Source organism: Grus americana, chromosome 11 (genome assembly GCF_028858705.1).
Source record: "Grus americana isolate bGruAme1 chromosome 11, bGruAme1.mat, whole genome shotgun sequence".
Taxonomy (NCBI): Eukaryota; Metazoa; Chordata; class Aves; order Gruiformes; family Gruidae; genus Grus; species Grus americana.
The window spans coordinates 21507342-21527163 of NC_072862.1; the positions used below are offsets into that span (position 1 = coordinate 21507342).

A 19822-nucleotide genomic window follows, 5' to 3' on the forward strand; every position below is an offset into this window, starting at 1 on the left:
TGTTTAACTATATCTAGGTGGAAACCAACAGCAGACTAGAACTCCGATCAGCTCTGACTCCTTTCAAGGATTGAGGACAAAGAACTATACAGCCTCCTGCCAATCTCATTAGCCAAAAAGGAGAAACTATCTGGTCCTCTAACCTGCAACACGGCACCGCTGGCTTCCCTGTTCCAATTACAGTCTAACAGCTTGTCAAAGGAACTCTTGGGAAGGAGACAGGAGAATTAAGCAAACCTTTAAAATTTACAGTTACAGAGACTACTTTTTCTTGGAGAAAGTTTCAGTAAACATGCAAAACTCAGACATATCAATGCACACCAGAAACTGAATTCTATGGTTGCCAGTCTGCACCCAGAACTAAGATTTCATTTCTAGTGCAAAAGTAAACTATACAGAAGTCAACTTGGTATCTGGGTGCTTTGAAGGCACAATAATCTTATTCTGAGAAAGTCAAATGAAGCCGGTGAAATAGAGAGGAGCCTGCCAACGTTCACATCTGGAGAGTGAGTCAGGCTACTGCATATATTGGGACAAACAGAACAAGATCTAGAAAGGCAAGTCACCGCTGGAATGGAAACTAAAAGTATCCATGAAGAAGTCTGAACTGTTTCAAGTCCATGAGGCACTTTGAATTGCTTGGAGAGGAAAAACATCCACAAAAGCAAATGATCAAAGATGAGGTTAAAGGGACACTCCAAACTTTCCCTAAAATTTCTAACAAGCGGGAAGGAAAATCTGACAGGGTAAGGAAAGAGCAAAGAGGCTTCCATGAAAACAGCTAGAAGGTCACAGGGGTTACTGGAAAGGTTCAGAGGCAGCTGTAAAATGATTAATTTGTACCCAACTGCAGTGCCCACCCAAACACCTCTGGCAGACATGTCCTCTTACATTCTACCAATTCATGTGCTGGGTCACGTGCAGCTTTTATAATTCAGCCATATTAACATCCTTTTGAAGTCAAACTTGGCACATGCAACAAACCTTTTATACTGACTCACTGGAAAATACTGTAAAAACTATTTATGATCAGACAGAGAAAACTATGGGCCAATGTCAGGAGAAACCTTGCACATAAAATAGACGCAGCAGTGGGTCATGTCCTAGTGCAACAAGATTAGCCACATACATGTGTGCTCAATACTGCCAGGGTACATCAGTCTGTTCTGCAGGCTCTGGGAAAACTTGGTGGTGTTGAAACTCAATGGTGAAACTGTGCAGAACTGTTAGAGGAAATAAAAAATGGCAGTTACATTTTCTCATAGTATTTTCTGGGTTGTTCCTTACAATATTTTTCTACTTTTTCATTTGGAAAAGAATACTTTCATTCATTACTTAATGCCTATCATGCAACTATTTTTGTAAAAGTGGGTACCAGCTTAAGTCAATCTGCAAACCCCAAATTCTCAAAGGTTTATGGGATTTTATTTAGTTCAATCACATAAAAGACTGCATCAGGTAGAATCTTACGGTGGAGGACCAGATTAATCCTTTTCTTCAAATGGATCACGTGGGACGTAAAAGATATCAACAACGTGAGAATGGCAAGTTTATTTAATAAGAGCTTTAACAACACAAGCCAGTTGCTGAAAATAAGGTCACAGTGCTAGAACTAATTGTGTCAAATTGTCAGGAGATGGGATTATACAGCTTTCTTTTCCAACCTCAGTGGTTCTTAGGAGAAAGAGGGAAAAGAGCCTGGATCATTAAAGCTTACAAATTGTGGTGTCTATCCATCAGGTACACAACGTAACATTAGCTGATGTGAAGCAGGAAAAGCTGAGAAAGTACATTAATTCACTTTCAGACAGAAATTTCAAAAATTCTAAAAAAAGCCAGGCTTTACACCTTTAGACTGAGAATGGTGTTTAAATAACTGGTTTTAAGAAATGAGATTTTTTCACAGGCTGTTTTATAAGAGGAATAAACATTTCATTAAAAGTTTATTGAAACTGTTTGTAATTGCTAATAAAATCTGAATTACTGAAACCTCTAGAAACACTATAAATACAATAACAGCTTCATTATATTTTGCACAACTATTCATACCAACATAGTAAAATAATTCCTTTGAAAAGATGATAACCAAAGCAACCACAGCAGTAGCAGTTAAGTGTTTGAAAGGGTACTTCTGCAGTTAAGGCACTCAAGTTAACCATCAGATTGTACAATCAACAGTATCCTCTCACAGAAACATCTGGTTTAAGGGGGACTTTAGTTAGAAAAGCAAATCACAAGCAAAAACGTTTGGGTTTTTTATTTCCCCACTCCTCTTTAAAAAGACTTGTTTATGAACACTGAAAGTTACTGATTAAAAATGTGGCGCAGATTCAGGAGGCATCACTCCATATCATTCAGATAGGAAGTCATCAGCCATGTCCGTACGGCACAGACACGTACCTGCAAGCAACTTTCACGGGCAAGGACTTTACAGACGGGGCTTTGACAGGAACACGCGAATCGACCTTAACTTGACTATAATGTGCGACTCCTCCATTATTTACAGTAACTGTACATCTGTGCCACATTAAAGACTACATGAAGCAGTCATTAGAGTGCGCTGAGAGTTCTCCCCAGATGTTTTGGAAAGTTTTTCTCATGGCTTACCAAACTCATCCCACCTCTTTTTCTTTCTAATCAGGTACTCTGCACTCAAGTCAGCGCCATGAAATGAGTGAAATCCAACTCCCATGCACACATAGGCCTGCAGGTACAGTAAGCCAACAAATATACTCTGCTTTCTATGTTCACATTCCACTGTATTTTAGGAACAATATTTACATTGTGAAGTAGTAGTCTTGGAGAGCTGCTGTGCTGCAGAGTTTGTTTACAGTGTTAGAGGAGTTATGTAAGAAATTTAAAGGACGACTCGATTTCAGTCAGGCAGTATGGACATGGGGATCTAACTCACGCAACATCACGGCAACTACAAAGTACAGCAGATTCCAGCAACATTTTCCACTGGGGGAAGCGGTCAAATAACTGAGGTCAAAGCCTTCAGGCTTCAACGGCGGCAAAGTCCTTTTATTTCCCTTGCCATTTTCTGTCGGGGTAAATCCTCGGCGAAAACTATACCCACCCTTCCCGGCCCCGGGGCGGGTGGGCTCGCTCAGGGCGCCGCGGGGAGAGAGGGACACCCCCCCGCCCCGGCTCGGAGCCGAGTGCAGGGGGCCGCCGTCTGGCCGGGAGGCGGCGGGGGCCGCGGGGCACGGCCCGGTACTAACCTCGGGGTAAGCACGGCCCGGGCGCAGGAAGGCGGCCGCCTCCCCCCCCTGCCCGCCCGGGGCCTCACCAGCTCGGCGAGCGGCTGAGGCGCAGAGCGCGGCCCCCGCCGCCTCGTCACGATAAGAGTCCCCCGCGCCGCCCGGCGGGCTGAGAGGCGGCAGCTGAGGGAGAAGGCGGGCCGGGCTGTTGGGAGGCGGCGAGATACGGCACGGGATTAATCAGCTTCCTCCCCCCTCTTCATTTTTGGGGAATCATTAGCACGAAGGTGGCAGTGCCGCAATACCGTGAGCTACGAGCTGCGCCCTCATTTCCCCTCCATTTCTTACACGCCCTGTCAGATGAGGTACCAAAACCCGGGCAGAGCAGGGGAAAAGCTGGCTACCGATTAGGGCACGAATTGGAAACGCAGGGATGGCCACGGGTGGTTAGAAATAGCCAGAGGAATACTTTTCACCTTTCAACGCTAAGAAATAATGCCATTTATTCAGAGTCAGCACTCAGCAATTTTGCAGGAATGAGTTAAAGCCGGTTCGCATGTTTTTGTAGTACATTACAGCATGAGAGAAAATGAAAGGAGACTGTCCAGTCCAGCACTTCAGTCTGGGCAAAAAAATTTACTTATTCAACTAGAAATTAATGTAACATTTTATTCCAAATCTTACCCTTACAGAGTCATTGTCTATAGCAACCGTGTCCATAACATTCTAATTCTCAAGAGAGCAACTTTCTAGTAAATGGTACATCTGTCAAACTGCAGGAAACATCTGGGAAAATGGTTAAATAAAAAGAAGTGAGATTAAACCTTTGTTTCCATATGGTTAGGATATACATCTAGAATATGTTTGCAAATATTACTGGTTCTTTTCTTGCCTCTAGCTTAGATATCAGACTTTTGGACTGGCACTGAATTTCACCCCCACGTAGATATAGGGTAATTTAGGCAACGTAAATTTTCCCTTTAGCGAAAATGAAGAGCGGCCCCTTGGGTAAAAAGCCAACAGCGGGGCTCAAGGGCTTCGTGTTCTGCTCCTCCTGGTCACCCCAGGAAGCAGGCAATTCCTTGGGTCAGCGCTGGTACCTCTGTACGACAACGGCACGGCTTTTTGCTTTGCAAGGCAGCTTGGAGCCTTGACGTACTATGGGAGTTTTATGTTCCTTGACAAAAGCAGGAAAACGAACGTGGAAAACATTATATCAAAGCAGAATTCTGGAGCTAGCTAACAAAACCCTTCTGTTTGCAAGCGGAGACACCTGAGCTAACATTGCCTGGTTTTTCAAGTACTTAAACATATACCAAATTTTGACAGATCAGGTCTTTTTGCGAAGGACTGATAAGCTATCAATCAATTTTTAGCCCTGGAACTGTTCATAAGGAACATTTCACATGTGCTTGGCTACACCCACCTGAACCAAAAGGGACTTGAGTACTTTCTGAAATTCCCCCTTGGATAAGAACTTCTGCAAAACTCAGTGTTAAATATTAACTCAGGTATATTAGCTCTTTCAAGTCCATCTCTGACGGTTCGATTTAATGTACATTTGTTGGAAACAACTTCAGAATAATTTTGGCTAGTGTGTGATCTCCACTAACAAATGAGAAAATATATCCAACTGATTTGGTCCATCATTCAAGCAATACATACACAAAAAGAAATTAAAAAAAAAAGATTAGGAAAAGCAGTTTGAAACCTGCTCTGTAATCCTTTGTCCACTGTAATCAACAAGAGCCACATTGTAACAGTTCCACTGGCAATACAGAGGATTTCAGCTTCAAGAGGGCTGCTTTGAAAACACCAGGTTAATCCTAAAATACTTCAAAGGCATATTTGTGCCAAGAGAACTGAGCGAAGATGCCTGCAAGCAAATGAGACACATTTTGGGTGTTCCGAGTTGTGTGTGTTGGGTTATTGTTTTTCTTTTTTTTTTTTATTCCAATTTGTCACAATAAAATTACCGTGTAAACATATTTCTTAATACCACATGAAGTTTGGAACTAAAAAAGCAGTAGTTAGCAGCAAAGAACTTCTCAGAAAACTCCCACGCTACCTCTGCAACCCAGTTCTAATTCTTCTCAAGCCCTGGTTGGAGCTGGAGCCAGCCTCCACCACAATGGGGACCTGATTTTCGGCAGCTCATTGCCACCCTGCATTCTCAGCCAGGTCAGGGAATGGCAAGGAGGAAGGCGATGGAGTCCTCCTCTAATAAGGAGTGTTGTTTATGGAGTACTTCAGATCTTACTCAAAACTCCTTGCTTTGAGCTACTACAAGCTTGAATAGGACAGAGCTGACCTTGCATTGAGCAGGAGGTTGGATGAAATGACCTTCTAAAGCCCGTTCTAACCTGAATTATTCGAATCCAAGTAACTTTCAGGACAGCTTAAGACAGATTTTTTTAAAAAGGATGTCAGGGTAACTTCTATTATAGTGAGCAAACTCCATTGGATATTCATGGTAAGAAACTTATGATATACGGCAGCTTCCAAATGCCAGGAATCTAGCCTGGCTTTACGGATCAGATTTGCCACGACACTTCACTGTAACAAAAGTGAAGACACCACCTAGAATTTTAAACAGAAGTGTCCGGGTCTGTACAGTTGTGTCCAAAACTAAACATCATCTTATGAGATACACATTAAACTACCTTATTTATGTGTAGACCTTTCTTTTATTACAAGAAAAAGCCAAATTATCTATCACACAAACCAAGAGATTATTATTCCTCAGACATCTATGTAACAGCTGCAAACTTTTGCTGTAAGGTGATTTTCATATAGAAATTAATTTTCATTGTGATCCTAATGCCACCAAACCAAATGGGAGTTGTGACAAAGAGATTGAGAGGAAAAAAAATATCCTATTCACAAGGCTGCTTGTCCCAAACCAGAACCGCTAACTTTCAGCCTGATGTACTCGACAAGCGACCAAAAATAGCCCCTTCCGATAGAAATCCAAACAGTCAGATTCACGTATTTTACCAGTAACACAAAATCTGAATCCTTCTGAAGATGTCGGTGACATCAATTCACTTTAACCTTAAATATATTGATTTGAGCCCACAATTTGCTAGTATACAAACTATTTTTAAAATTGCTACACCACAAGTATGACCTATTAGCCATGACTGTCCCTTGCCCAAAAGCGGTTAAGAGTTACATATTTGCTAGTTCCTACTAAAAATCAGAGAAGCAAGACCAGCCTTTGAAAAAATAAAATGAAATTACAATTTTGTGCTCTTTTACTCGTTTTCTTTGCTGCTTGGCAAACAAAATGCCATGAGAAGAAAGCGCTCGGCCTCCTCGGTTGCGTGTAGGACTCTTACGGCGGAGCTGACGCCCGCTGGGAAAAGGCTGATGTCAGCTCTTACGAGCTCCCTGCAAGGATAAGGAGGCCTTTGTTTTCAGCTGAACTGTGAAAATGAGAAAATGCCTCCAGCCTGACAAACAAGAAACCCACATAACACAGGTCAGGCTGGAGACCTTCACTTAAAGGTACCACACGCTTCATTCGCATTCCCCTTGCATCACGACGCCCAGATAGCGTCCCTTTCACACCGCGCTCGCCACCAAACGCGAAATACACCTTGGGAATGTAACAAAGCAGCTTCCTTTGCTAAGGCAGACGGGTATAGCTCTCCAACCACTTTAACCATACGTAAAGCGCTTGTAGTTCTTACATAAATCAAGTTCCTAATTACTCTTCTGTAAATCCAGGTGAACTCAGTGAAGTCATATGAAAACAACGGCATGTTTCGACTTGAGGCTTAAAACAAGCTTGCCTCTCCTTTACGAAGCCCCAGAAAATAAAGGATGGTACAAAAAGCACATTTTACTTCGGCAAGATTATACTTTAGGGAACGCATTTTAAGTAAAACATTTGAGGGACATACAAGAAAGTGTGAAATGCAAATAAAGGCACTTCATATTACAATGCCTAGGTTTTAATTTGGGGTGGAAATATTTGTTTTTCCCAAGTGAGGAGTTTATGGGTGTAATCTCTATGACCACAAAAATACAGAAGCTGTATAAACATGGTCCTGTACGCTGCTGTAACTAAGGTAGGCAGTTTCACATGCTGATTAATTTAAAAATTAATCCACAAGTTCTCAAGTATATTTTATTATCCTAAAGCTGAGAATTACCTCCTCTGAAAAACAGAGCCTTTGATAAACTGTTCTTTGCACAGGAATTCCAGCAGGTATTTTAGAAACACAGTAAGATTGCCAGGGCAATTTTGGGAAAATTTGATTCACTCTACTCCAGAGACTGTACTCCACTAGTAGTGGTTTTCCATGACAAAAGTAAACATACCTGGGTACAGCTCAAAGAACCTAATCAAAGAAGATACACAGGGAGTTACACCTGAGCAGAGCATAGTATCTCAAAGCATGCAGTTTCAGAAGACAAGGCTGGCATCACTGGATTTCTAATAAAAAATAGCCAAGGCATTTAAACAGATTTATTCCCACTGAAGCACAGCAACTGATATGCCAGGGTGTTGATACCTAAGAGTTAACATCAAATTGCTAACAAAAGGTTCTACCATTTATAACAACCACAGCACACAATTCTTGTCCTATTTAATTATGCTTCCAACCACAATATGCTGGTGTTTAGAGGATGAATATACAACTCCTTCGGAGTTCTACCAACGCAATCACAAAGACCCGAATGTCTGAGCAAGAGCTGCTCGTGGTTACAAAGACTTCTGTCTTCCAAGCACTGACTTCCAAACGAAGAACAGCAGCTATGTCCAGGAACAGTTTTTGTACCTATGCTTTCGGGGGACTTTGCCCTGAAAAGTTCAAAATACATAAGCTCCAAAGTTCATCTTTATAGTCCAAATCACAAAAATGTCTTTGCCGTCACCAAAGACATCGTGCCATCTAGTCTCCACGTTACGCTCCACATCTCTTATGGATTTGGTTTTCTAAATTGAGTGTTGTCAAATTTAGACCTCTGGAACCTCCAGGTTATTACAATATGACTGCCATTATTGTGCTCCATAAAGTATTTCTTTCCCCAAATCTACTGTCTTTTCTTTATGCAAACAAGTCAAGCTTCTACAACACACTTCCCATCTTCAAAACAAAATTTTTAGGACAGTTCCACAAAGTCTGAGTAATACGTTTCTATTGTTAAACCAGAATGTCATAATCTGAAAATAAAGGAAAATACGAAAAAATGTTTGAAAAAATAACTTCATTGGTGGTGGCAACAGAGAAATGGGAGTACAATTTGGAGAATGTTTGTGAACTTTTCTGATATATCTGAAATATATAGATATTCAGCTATTTCAGATATATCACAAAAGTTTGAGGTTTTGTAATATTCAGTTGAAAGCTTATTTTCATATGGCCAGATCAAACTTACAAAGTAGAAAAATCGACGGCCTCATGTATGCTATTTTAGATTATGATTCATCTGCAGTAGATGGTTTAATTGAAACAGATTAAGTCCCATCACATGAACACCAGGCAGACAACCCGTGCTTTTTCTCCTAAGAAGATGCACATTTCATATACAAAATCACAGAAATCTATTGAGTAAAAACATACCATACTGGATGAGTAAAAATGGACCATACTGGAAAAGATCAGATAGCTTTAAAATATATCTAAGGGCTCACATGAAATAACTGCCTGTATCTTTTAGTTTTGAACCTTGGTTGCACATGAGTCTGTTGGTTCAGACTTCATTACTTTTATGGCCTCCACTGTATAAAGTGTTACAATGTCTGTAACTGCCAGCTGTGTTTTATTTCATCACGAGCAAATGAGTTTTGAAAAAAAATAAAAATCACACCTTTTCCCACAAACTTACATAATAATTCAAAAATCCCATAAATTTCTTCAGTTGTGTCATGTATGTATGCCACAGAAATGTGGCATACAGTTCTTTCCAATACCAGCATTCTCAGCTCCAAAGAAAGGCTATAAATAGTTAAGTTTTTAGGAGAAAGAACAAGGTACGTTGTAAATGAGAAGTCGAGCTCTGCTTGTGAGCTTTTATTGTTTTGCATTACTTCAGCACTGGATTCCTGATTTGTAACAAATTCCAAGACTGCAGACTTCAGGCCCAGCCTCTGACTAACACTATGGTGATTTATTTGAGGATAAATACCTCCGTCCGCATCTTATGACTGAACACAACAGTCCACAGCAGCGTGGAATGCGAGGAATGCAGAGGCTGCAGGAGCTGAGGCAGCAGGGAAAGGCGCACAGCTATCAGGCTGCCCCGGACTGCTGAACCACTCGGATCACTTCCTCCAGTCAAGAATGAAAGGAATTCTCTAAGCCTGTACTTCATGCCAACCAGACTTGCATTCCCAGGAATGAGAACACAGCAAGAATGGCATTTGGTGATTACCCAACACATGCACCTAACTCATCAACACCTTACCTGTATGAAAAATTCCACATCTGACTGTCAGAGCTGCGGTGCAATCCTTTAAGTAACGTTTAGCAACAACTGCTGCTTGCCCAGTTGTCAAGGCAGACTACGAAGCAGCTGGCTCGCAATCTCCTGGCCTCAGAAAAATGCAAAGCACTTCTGTTTCCCCTCCTTCTGCTTCCCCACCCCCATCAGCAGAGAGCACAGAGTCCTCCGAATCAAGGGAAGTGAAAGGAGCAGATTACAAAGAACAAACGAACAATACTTTAGAAATTGCAAGGTGAATACGTATGTTTTACTATAAATAGTTAAGGTGGGCTAATTCCTGTTACTTCATGCTGTATGAAAACAAGACCCATTTACTCAAGCCAGCCTTTGTGCAGATCTTCCATACAAACTGGAACAAAGGAAAAATCTAGCACGAAGTTTTAGACACACACCAAAAAAACCTCAAAGAGGCCAGCACTAAGTTCTACGAAGCAGAGGTAATAAAAGCAAGACACTTACAGATGCGGATTGAACATTCGACTCATTTTAGAGACATGGTCATTTTCACAGTCTAGCTCATCATCCCCTTGGTCCATGCTGAGCTTTCTCTTGTTGGGACTGATAGGAGGAGGGCCGGTTCGATGGTTGGTTAGAGCAGAGGATACTGGAAGAGACTGCATTCTGGGCTCACCTCTTAGAGCTGCTTCACCTACAGGAAGAAAACAAGTGAGAATGAACACGACAGGGAAAAGAGAGATCAAACAGCATGCTTCTGAAAATGTTCTTGCAGAAAAATTTCCCAAACACATGTCAGGTCTGCACAGGCATATTGAAGACATGGTTGTAAGATACATAAGGCATCATAAACCGTACTTTAGCGCTTTATGGTGGAATAAACAGTTGAAAAACATAATATGAGAGGAGTCAACTCACCCCACATGATCTGCAAGGTTGAGCTAACACATCTTTCCAACAGCATTTTTGTCCAGAAGCATTCCTTCACACAAGCTGCCATTCCAACCCTGAACGTTCATTACCTCATTCTGCAAAGCATGACTATTCGCAATGAAACACGCTTTGTTCCTTTTCTTATGGTTGTGGTTATAAATTCCAGGCCTACAGTTCACATTTATGCCAAATATTCAAGATCTAAAACTGAATAAACGTTCAAATTCTCAAATGATTCCTTTTATAAAAAGTGGTCCAAAACAAGCTTGTCTGGTATATAACTATGCAAGGTAAAAATTAGGGAAAAAATTGGAACTTGCTGATGCAAGTGTAAGTTTGTCCTTAAATGTCCTGCTCTATACTTTTAAACTATGTTTGGAGCAATGAACAAAAGAGCACACTTCTTCAGCACAAGAAATCACAAAATCTCAATTTTAAGAATGCTGATTTTCAACTAGGCAGACTGGTGGCAGAGTACTGAGCAGATTATAAATTTCATATAATCTAACACGTATCAGAAAATGCCATTCACAGCATATGGGAGCCGTGTATAAATAACTCTAGAAATGATACAATTAGCTTGCACATAAACACATTCACGTATTGGTACTACGCATGCATTAAAGTGTGACCACAGTACTTTTTCAATTAAGTGTCTCACTAAATGTACAGCCTAACAGTGCTGCATTTCACCCGCAGTTACGGGCTTTACTAGAACTCACGTCCATAGAGCCACAGGTCGTATTTAGACTTCAGAGGGATTTAAAGATGTTAAAAAAATGCTTTTGGGCCTTCATAAGGGGCTTGGAGAGGAGCTAAATTAACCAGGGTTACCTATTCTGGTAATATCCCTGAAATAGCCACTTTTGCTAGAGTTTAAAATTTGTATTTTTCCTACACTGCCAGCAGCGTTTTGTTTTCTACATGGCCATAATTTCCAGAACTAAAATTAGGATGAAGTTAACTCCATCTACAGCCCTGAGGTACCTGACAATGGAAATCTTTGTATGCCACCAAACATTTTCACATCATCGCCGAGGCAGATGATTTATAAAACCTTGCCCTAATTCCACACACGACAAATACTATTTTGTTGGAAAAAGAACGAGCAAGGAGAAAACCTCCTGAATGTTTACCAGTAAAAATAAGCATTTTGCCAATTTAGTCAGCATAACATAAACTAGCAAATATACACTGACCTATAATATACCACAAGTCATGATTTCTATTAAAGACTCTGGCACCAAATCTAAATAGGAACTTTCCATCTCGGCTCTAAATAGTAAAAACTGTGCTCTACTGCAAACGCTCTAAGACAGGCATCCAGTCCTTCTCCTCTTCGAAACAACCAAAGCGTTCATTGGGAAGCCCCCCCCAAGTTCTCTAATGTCACAAGAGAAGCTTTTATCAGAAAGACCTCTCCTATGAAATGATCTTCATATCAGTAAAATTTCTGTATTTTTTTTTTTGTTCAGCCTTCATATTTTGCCAGTAGAAACCTCCACCTGCATAGTGTTCATATTCTAAACTTTAGAAGTAAACCACATCATACCAGTTTCTCTCAGTGAGGAATCTCCCTCACTTCTATCTTTGGGGAAAAAAAAAATTAATACCAACGTCAAAAGATAAAACTTTCACCCGCTAATGTTTGTGATACTTTCATCCCACCCATATGCAATCACTCTTCTCTCTGCAGTATCTCAGATGACTTCTGAAGACTCAAACACAAAACTCCATTACAGGAATTACAATTCCATGTAGGCACCGACCTCCTACTGACTTCTACTAAGCAGCTCCTGACAGGAACACGGGCAATCGATATCCATGTAAAGCTAACTCTGGTGTTTACAAAAGACAAAAAGCTCTACACATTGTCCAATTTAGTAAGTTAGAAACTGTCCCCTTTTCCCAAACAGCAGCTAGGAGCCTGACACAATACGATTACCTCAATGGGGTTTTTTTTCTTAAAAAAAAATTAAAATAATTCATCTTCTTAGATGTATGGTAACAACAGCATTTATGTATCAACATCCACACTGAGTACAAAATCTGGTAAAAATGCTATTGCTATCATATGTTGGAAATAAACCCATTTGAAAGAAATTTAGCAAAGAAAGGAATGGATTCTAATTGAAGTCTGTCAAATTTGGTAATGCATTTTCCTAATCGTAAAGTAACATGGTAATTATGCAGGTGACACCAAGGCCCTTGGATACACCGTACAGTTCTGGTACGTTTACCTGCAGCAGCACAGAGCCATGCGGCCAAAATTAACCAAATTAACGAAAGCTGAAAGAGATGGCGGCGGTGCGCAGGCAGGAGCAGTAAGAGCTCTGACAGGACAGGCTGGAAGATGGTGAGCACCTCCTCAGGAGAAGATACAAGCGGCCGGTGCTCGGCATCTTGGATAGCCCACCCTGCAGGCACAAGGCAAGCAGAGAGCAATACCAAACAAGAGTCCAGATAATGGGGCAAGATCAAGGGGAAAAATAGCTCCACACTGTTTACGGGGATAAACTGCATATTCATACACTGTATTTGTACTGCACCGGGCATTCTCATGTGGCCTCTAAGTTTGATTAGGGCTAAACCTGCTTTTTATTTAAATAAAAAGGCGACTTCTTTCCCCACTACTTTCCTCCTTACCAGACTTGAATTTAAAGCAGAGGGGGAGAAACCACAGCGGAGTCTGCCCCACCAAATGCTGGTTTAGCGACTAGGTTTGTCTCCCCCAGCTGACCACACTCCATGGTAACCAGACTCACATCACACAGCTGGCAAGACAACACTCTGATAAAACAACTGTGTTTTATAAAATTCCCCAAGTCCAAACTCCGGTCTTCAAAATTCATTACTGTGACGGCTTGTGTCTGCACTGCAACTGAAAGCAGAGATAGCAAACACATTTATTGTGCCTCTCATAATACTTCTCTTTGTTTCAGTAAGCAGCTGGCGTAAGGCACTCCAGATCTCCTGCTTTCCGATAGTTCTACTTACAACTATTCATACTAGTCTTTTTTTTTTTCTTTCCCTTTTTTTATTAAAACTGTTAGGCAACATGATAAAGCACAGACAAGCTAAACAGAGATAACAACGTGACGTAGTGTCTGCCTATATAGCAGTTCTGCGGTAGTGCGCTCAGTTGACAGAAGTCCATGCAGTCAGCAAGAACGTTCTTTATTTTAACCACTTACAGCCTAAACTGAAAGCGATTCAAATTAACACATGCAAACTAAATGTTTGTAAAACCAGCGTGGCCCTTTTCAGACATATACAGCACCAGGATAGTTCTCAGCAAACGGCGGATCTTCAACTCTGTTTGCGTTTCTCTGGCAGTTCAGTCAGCAGTATCCACGTCCCTACTGAAACGTCCACGCAATACAAACATCACAACAGCAAAAGTCATGTTTTTACAAGTGTGGATTTGATAGCAAGACACCAGAGAAGTCTTAAAATACGTCTGAGAACTCCAGGAGTTACCAAAGACTGGAAAAAAAAATATACACTATTTTGGCAGCTAGCTTCCTTCCTCTCTGACCTATCAACTCAGTGTGGGCTGCAGTAAGACATGGGTACCATATCCTATTCCCCCTCCCAATTTCCTCTCTCCCGCTGGCTACTATTAATGCATAAAACCTGAGCATTAATTACAATCCAGAAATGACAGGCTTCGTCTTTCCAACTGAAGATGGACATGATACAGACCTTAAGACAGTTTGAAGTAAAAGTCCTTTAAAGAAAATTCCAGCACTGCCCCTGCCCATTTTACTTTTCCATTCTGTGGCTGACAAATGGATTTGTCCACAAGAGTAAATTCCCAACACGTTTATAACTTTAAAAAAAATTAAAACAAACAAACAAACAAAAAATCATCAGTTGTGGTGTCTGTCAACAGGGTCCTTATCTTTAAAGGTCTAGGACTGAATTACCATGACCTGAGGCCACTCTATTAATTAATACAATCACGGGCACGAGAGTTTAACAGACTTTAATTAACATGCATTACACCTTTAATTACCTTTTCCAATGCCTCCATGCAGACAAACTCTCATTAGTAAAAGGAGTTGCCTCATGTTCCTAGGGCCAGACATTCCCAGGAATCAATAGTACCTGGCAATCTTCAAGGGCAGCTTTCTCTACTGATCCAATATCAAAATTTAGCCCTCGTGACATGTGAAACATTTCTGCTGAAAAGCCAAGACATTCACAAAAGCTATATATATGTGAAAAGGATACTATAAAATTAAATTTGTTTTATTTTCTATTCCTATATTCTAACAATCATGAGATTAAACTGCAAATAGATTGAAATGAATTTAGGAACTATTCCATGTTTTCTTCCACTATCTCAAACACAGAAGTCAGTCTGTGCCAACATAAATTGGGATAAATGGCATAAAAAAAAAAATCCAATTCATGCACAAAAATCACATGATTTGAGATATCAAATACGAAGCAGGGAAGTCACCACAAATTACTCAATTCACCAAGTCATCAAAACAAGTTATCAAAGGAATCACAATACAGTCATATAGAATTAATCTGCAGATGTTGTCAGCTACCTAATTTGGGTATTACTTCACAGCATACTGTACATTGTAAGAGGATTGATATCCCTGAAATTGTGAAATTCCGCAGAAATTAAATCTATGTGAAATAGTTAGACTACAAACAATCTTAAAAGTATGTAATTTAAGGCAGATTTACTTAAGTTGCTTGAGCAAAGAAAATGAATTAATCCATTCTGCCTGCTCAGTAGTAAATTTTTGGTTCATGAAAAAAGACATCCTAAGAAGCAGTCACAAATTATATTTATTTATATAATCGCTGACTATTTCTATAACACCCACTCAAAACAAACAAAAAAAATCCTTTATGTAAAAACATCATTTTGAACCACTACTTTATTTCTGGATTGCAGTTTCTATAAAAGATATGATTTAAACTGAGCTTAAATAAGATTTAATTCTGGGAAGCAGTCTGCCAAACGCTGTAAACAAAGTCACAGCAGTCTGTATTTCCTTTGTAGTATATAAACCAGGCCTACCTGGAGAGCATAATAAAACACAAAAATTAAGTATTAATGAGAACAGCCTAATCATAAAATGCTGCTATGAAATTAGATCTTGGAAATATTTTTTATTATAATTGATAGGGTTCTTTCAGCAGCCAACTTACTGATTTGCTTACGTGACACATATTTTACTGACTTGCTTGTAATATGACAAAAAGCTAATTTAGTGGAAACCAAAAAGTCACATACACATGTACAGAAAAATTGGCAAAGGCCTGCTCTCATCCGTTTACAAAACATATGAAAAGCACTTAGTCCTGGAACCAAGCTCTGGCTACCACTGTGCAGAGATATGTATGCCAGAAAACCCATGGCCAAACCCAAAATACAGTGATTAAATCGTCTATTCTGTTCTGGCTCCTCCATCTGACTGTGCCTGCCAGTGAGGGACACGTTATGCTTGACATTGCCACCAAGAACATAAAATAGTGACCTCTGCGTTCAATCATCTCCACCCACTTTTCCCTCCTCTTTCGTTCAAAGGACTGCAGAAAGAACTTGGGTACAGTGATATCGCTAGCAGGATGCAGGCATGCTTGCTTGAGGATCCTTTCAAAAAACACATATTGTTAATCAGAGCCGAGTAGCACGAGTTAAAGCAGATTTTAACTTAACAGGTCTTGACAATGCTGTATTTTATACAAAACACTGAATCGCAACGGGCAGAAAATGGCACGATTGCCTTCCCAGCCTCACTGTATTTGCTGTGTAAATGTACTGTGAAAAACTGACTACATCATCTTATATTCTCTCTCATCGTATTGTAGAACCATAGCTGTACAAAACAGTACATGCATACTCTCTATACATAAATTGATTTACATGGATAACTATTTCAGTTCTACAAACCACTTCAGAAACACAAGAGAAGTGAAAAGTCTCTGCTGACCACTTAAACTACGATTGCAATAAATTCTCTTCACTCTGCTAACCAGGTACCAACTGAGTCTCCTTTTAATACATTTTTGGTGCTGGGAAAGAAAGAAAAAGCTTAAAAAAAGGATCTTGGTAAGCAAGACACTGATGGCATGGAAAGAAGAGGAGCCGCAGATAGGCCACAAAGAAAGCAGAATGGAAGAAATTTTACTGCTCCAGTCTGGCAGAGCTCTTCATATCTCCTCTGACCAATTTCAATTTTCACACCTCAACAGTTGTGACTGTGGGGCTGTGTTCAGTTCCAGCCCAACAGTGAACTCAGGCTTAGCTCTAATTGCAGAGCGTGAGACTACTTCATAAATTCACGGATCTCCCTTTAAGCTAGTGTCCTATTTAGCTACCTCCTGCAGTAACTGAGCTGAAAGTCTAAAATATGTTCATTTTTTTCTGCTTGGAGTACCTGTACTCACGTCAACTACGGCTGAAAAAGATTCCAATTATCTGGCAGACAAGATTTAAATGCAATCAATGCTAAACTAGACTAATCTCCAGATAAACAGCACCAGGGATGTCTACAATACTTGTTAACATCAATGCCAAAAAAGGATTTCCCTCAGTTGAAGGCTGAGAATGGGTTTTTTGCTCAGGAAGCAAGGTTGCTCCCCAAACCAACTCCTTTCTGGGCCTTTTTGCCAGCTCTCCCAGGAAAAACCTATCTCAAACATTGAAAGTCGGTTAAGAGGGACTAAAAATTAACGCAAGTTATCACTTTATGTTTGCTCAGTGCATTACAGAGGCTCATACAGAGGAAAGGCAAGCTGCCAAGCTAAGCAGAGCGACCGAGTACAGAAAGCAACACGTGCCTTGCTATGGCCCTGTACTTGGGCCACCCGGCCCTGCCGAGTAATGCGGGGCTTGGTACGCAAGCAAGATGTAAAGGAATTAGGGAACAGTGACCTGTCCTACACAGATACACGGTCACTCTCTGGCCAGTCTTGTCCTGTGACTGCGTACAGACACGCACAAGCCTTGTTCAGGTAAAAGCCACGACAGTCGATATACTGGCACGTACAGGTAACTGTGAAAAGAGCACCAAGCAGCAGCCCTGTTCTGTTAGAGACGTCAAACGTGACAGTATCGCCTTGCTCAATAAGCTGACAAAGGTACAACTGCTCGACTCCTCGGCCTAACTGTACTTCCTACGTAGAAGGCTAGAGATTACTTTTATTTGGTGCAAGGGCATCCCAAGCAAGGGAGGGGATAAAGACAAAGGGAGAAGCATCATTTGTGTTTTCTGCAGAAAACAGGAAATTTCATGTTCTTGTATTTGCTTAGAAAACATGGCATTAGTGTTAACTGGTCAGCAAAAGACACACGACCCATTTAATTCCCTGGCAAAACATACTGCATCATAAGAGCTGTAAGTAGTTCTGGTGTATCCCTACACCATACTCCATGTATACTAAGACTGAAATTCAGTCACTTAAGTTTCTTCTGTGCTAGGTAATGCTTCCTCCTCCGTGCAGCTGAAATCTCTAAAGATTCTAAGTGAGCGTCTGTGGGCTAGACCCATGGAGAGAGGTGAAGTTCCACCAGTCTTGGGCTAGACCCATGGAGAGAGGTGAAGTTCCACCATTTTCACCTTGTAATCTGGCCGGAATGCTTATGGGACATGTACGCTTGAGAAAGCACTAAATAAAAGACCACGCTAATGGGTACAGTAATTCCTAATATAGAAAATAATTCCAGAAGATGTAATTCAAACTGCCACCATGCAAAGTTTAAATAATAAACAGATCACCGGAATTCAGCTTATTTGCAAAACTGTTATATGGCATGCTCTCACACTTCTGGTAAGTAGATTTTAAGATTCACTTTTAGCAGCGTGAGAATGCGATTTTATTAGAAATGTAAAACCTGAGAATGAAATCTAACTGTAGGTCCACACGTTGCAGATGTTGCTTTCTGAAACAGTGGCGGTTTCCAGATCCAGGTGTTCTTTCTTTTGTCACCCAGCCAAATGACTGTGTTACATAAAAGACGGCAAAGCTGAACTGATCAAAGACTAGCCTGTCTTCTAGCAGAAACAGGCAAAGCTAGAAGACCTGCCATCTATTTCAAAAGTAAATCAAAGTCACAGCAAGGTCACAACAGAAAAAAAATCTTTAGATTGGGTGCTTCAGCAGTATTTCAACATACTAAATGATACCTTGTAACTACATATTTTCGTGCAATGGTAAAGAGAGACGAATAGGAAATTCAATTTGTGAAAGCACAAATTAGAATAATTCCTCTTAAGTAGACAGAAAACATTTGCTACTCTCCCTCTGGTTTTTTTAGATCCTGTTTCTGTTAGGGGACAGCAGGTCTGAAACACCACCTTCTGCTCCAGTGGCTGATGGTTCATGGATATAAACCTGTGACATAAATTAGATTATTGCACTGGGTAATCAATGCCCCTTGTGGACATGAGCACAGTCAGTATGTTCTACGGCAGTGATGCTTAAGACATTGATTTTGAGATGTTTACTTGTAACAGGGTCATATTAAAATGAAATCCAAGTAATTGTGCACCGTTTCTTTCATATGGATTTGAAGCAAAAGGTGCTTTGAAAAAGTAAAAAATATATATATATTCCATTTATTTAAACTGGAGTCTATTTTTAGATATGCTGCAATGTTTTATTGTAGTTTACTATAAACACACTCCAAACACTTTTTCTCACATTATTCTCCTTTGCTACAAGTGGAAAAATCCAGAGTATTAATAAAAATGAGCTTTGTAAAGGAGCCGCAAAATCTGCTATTGCACTTTCAAGCGATGTTTCTTTTATTTCCATTTTATTTTTCCCCAAATTCTCTACCTGGAAGGTAGAAGGCCCTGAAAGAGAGGATATAAACACTGTTCTTTTAAAATACAAACACAAAAAGCAAATATATTCAAAATGTTAGTAAAAGATAAGCACATATGGGTGGCTCCCTTCAGAATGGATTTGGAAAAAAACAGGGTCACTGTTTAGACCACTGCACTGTGTGCAGTCCAGCAAGGCGTAGTGCTAAGTTCCCTGATTGGATTCCTATTAGTAGTAGTATACAAGTGACCTCAAAATGGTAATTAAAAAAAAAAAAAAAAAGCCATAAAAAGCAAAGAAGTCACCACACACACGTGGACACGCAACTAGGAGCTGCTGCCACCTTCCTGGTCACCAACGTGATCATCTCTTCCTAAACTGAGGTGAAAAGAGCAAATTACATTTGGCCTAACGAACACAGGAAAAACTTAAATTTCAGTTTTGGTTTTGTGCTACCTGACTGCAGCCTG

At 40.4% G+C, this 19822-nt stretch overlaps 1 protein-coding gene across 2 annotated transcripts in view; it reads right to left on the minus strand.

Annotated features, from left to right (window-relative positions):
* Positions 1-19822, minus strand: part of VGLL4 (vestigial like family member 4) — an 89976-nt gene that overhangs the window by 15905 nt on the left and 54249 nt on the right. For both annotated transcript variants that reach the window (XM_054838793.1, XM_054838792.1), the window contains one exon: positions 10122-10311. In XM_054838793.1, the coding sequence (XP_054694768.1) occupies positions 10122-10311 (190 nt within the window). The remainder of the gene's footprint in view (positions 1-10121; positions 10312-19822) is intronic.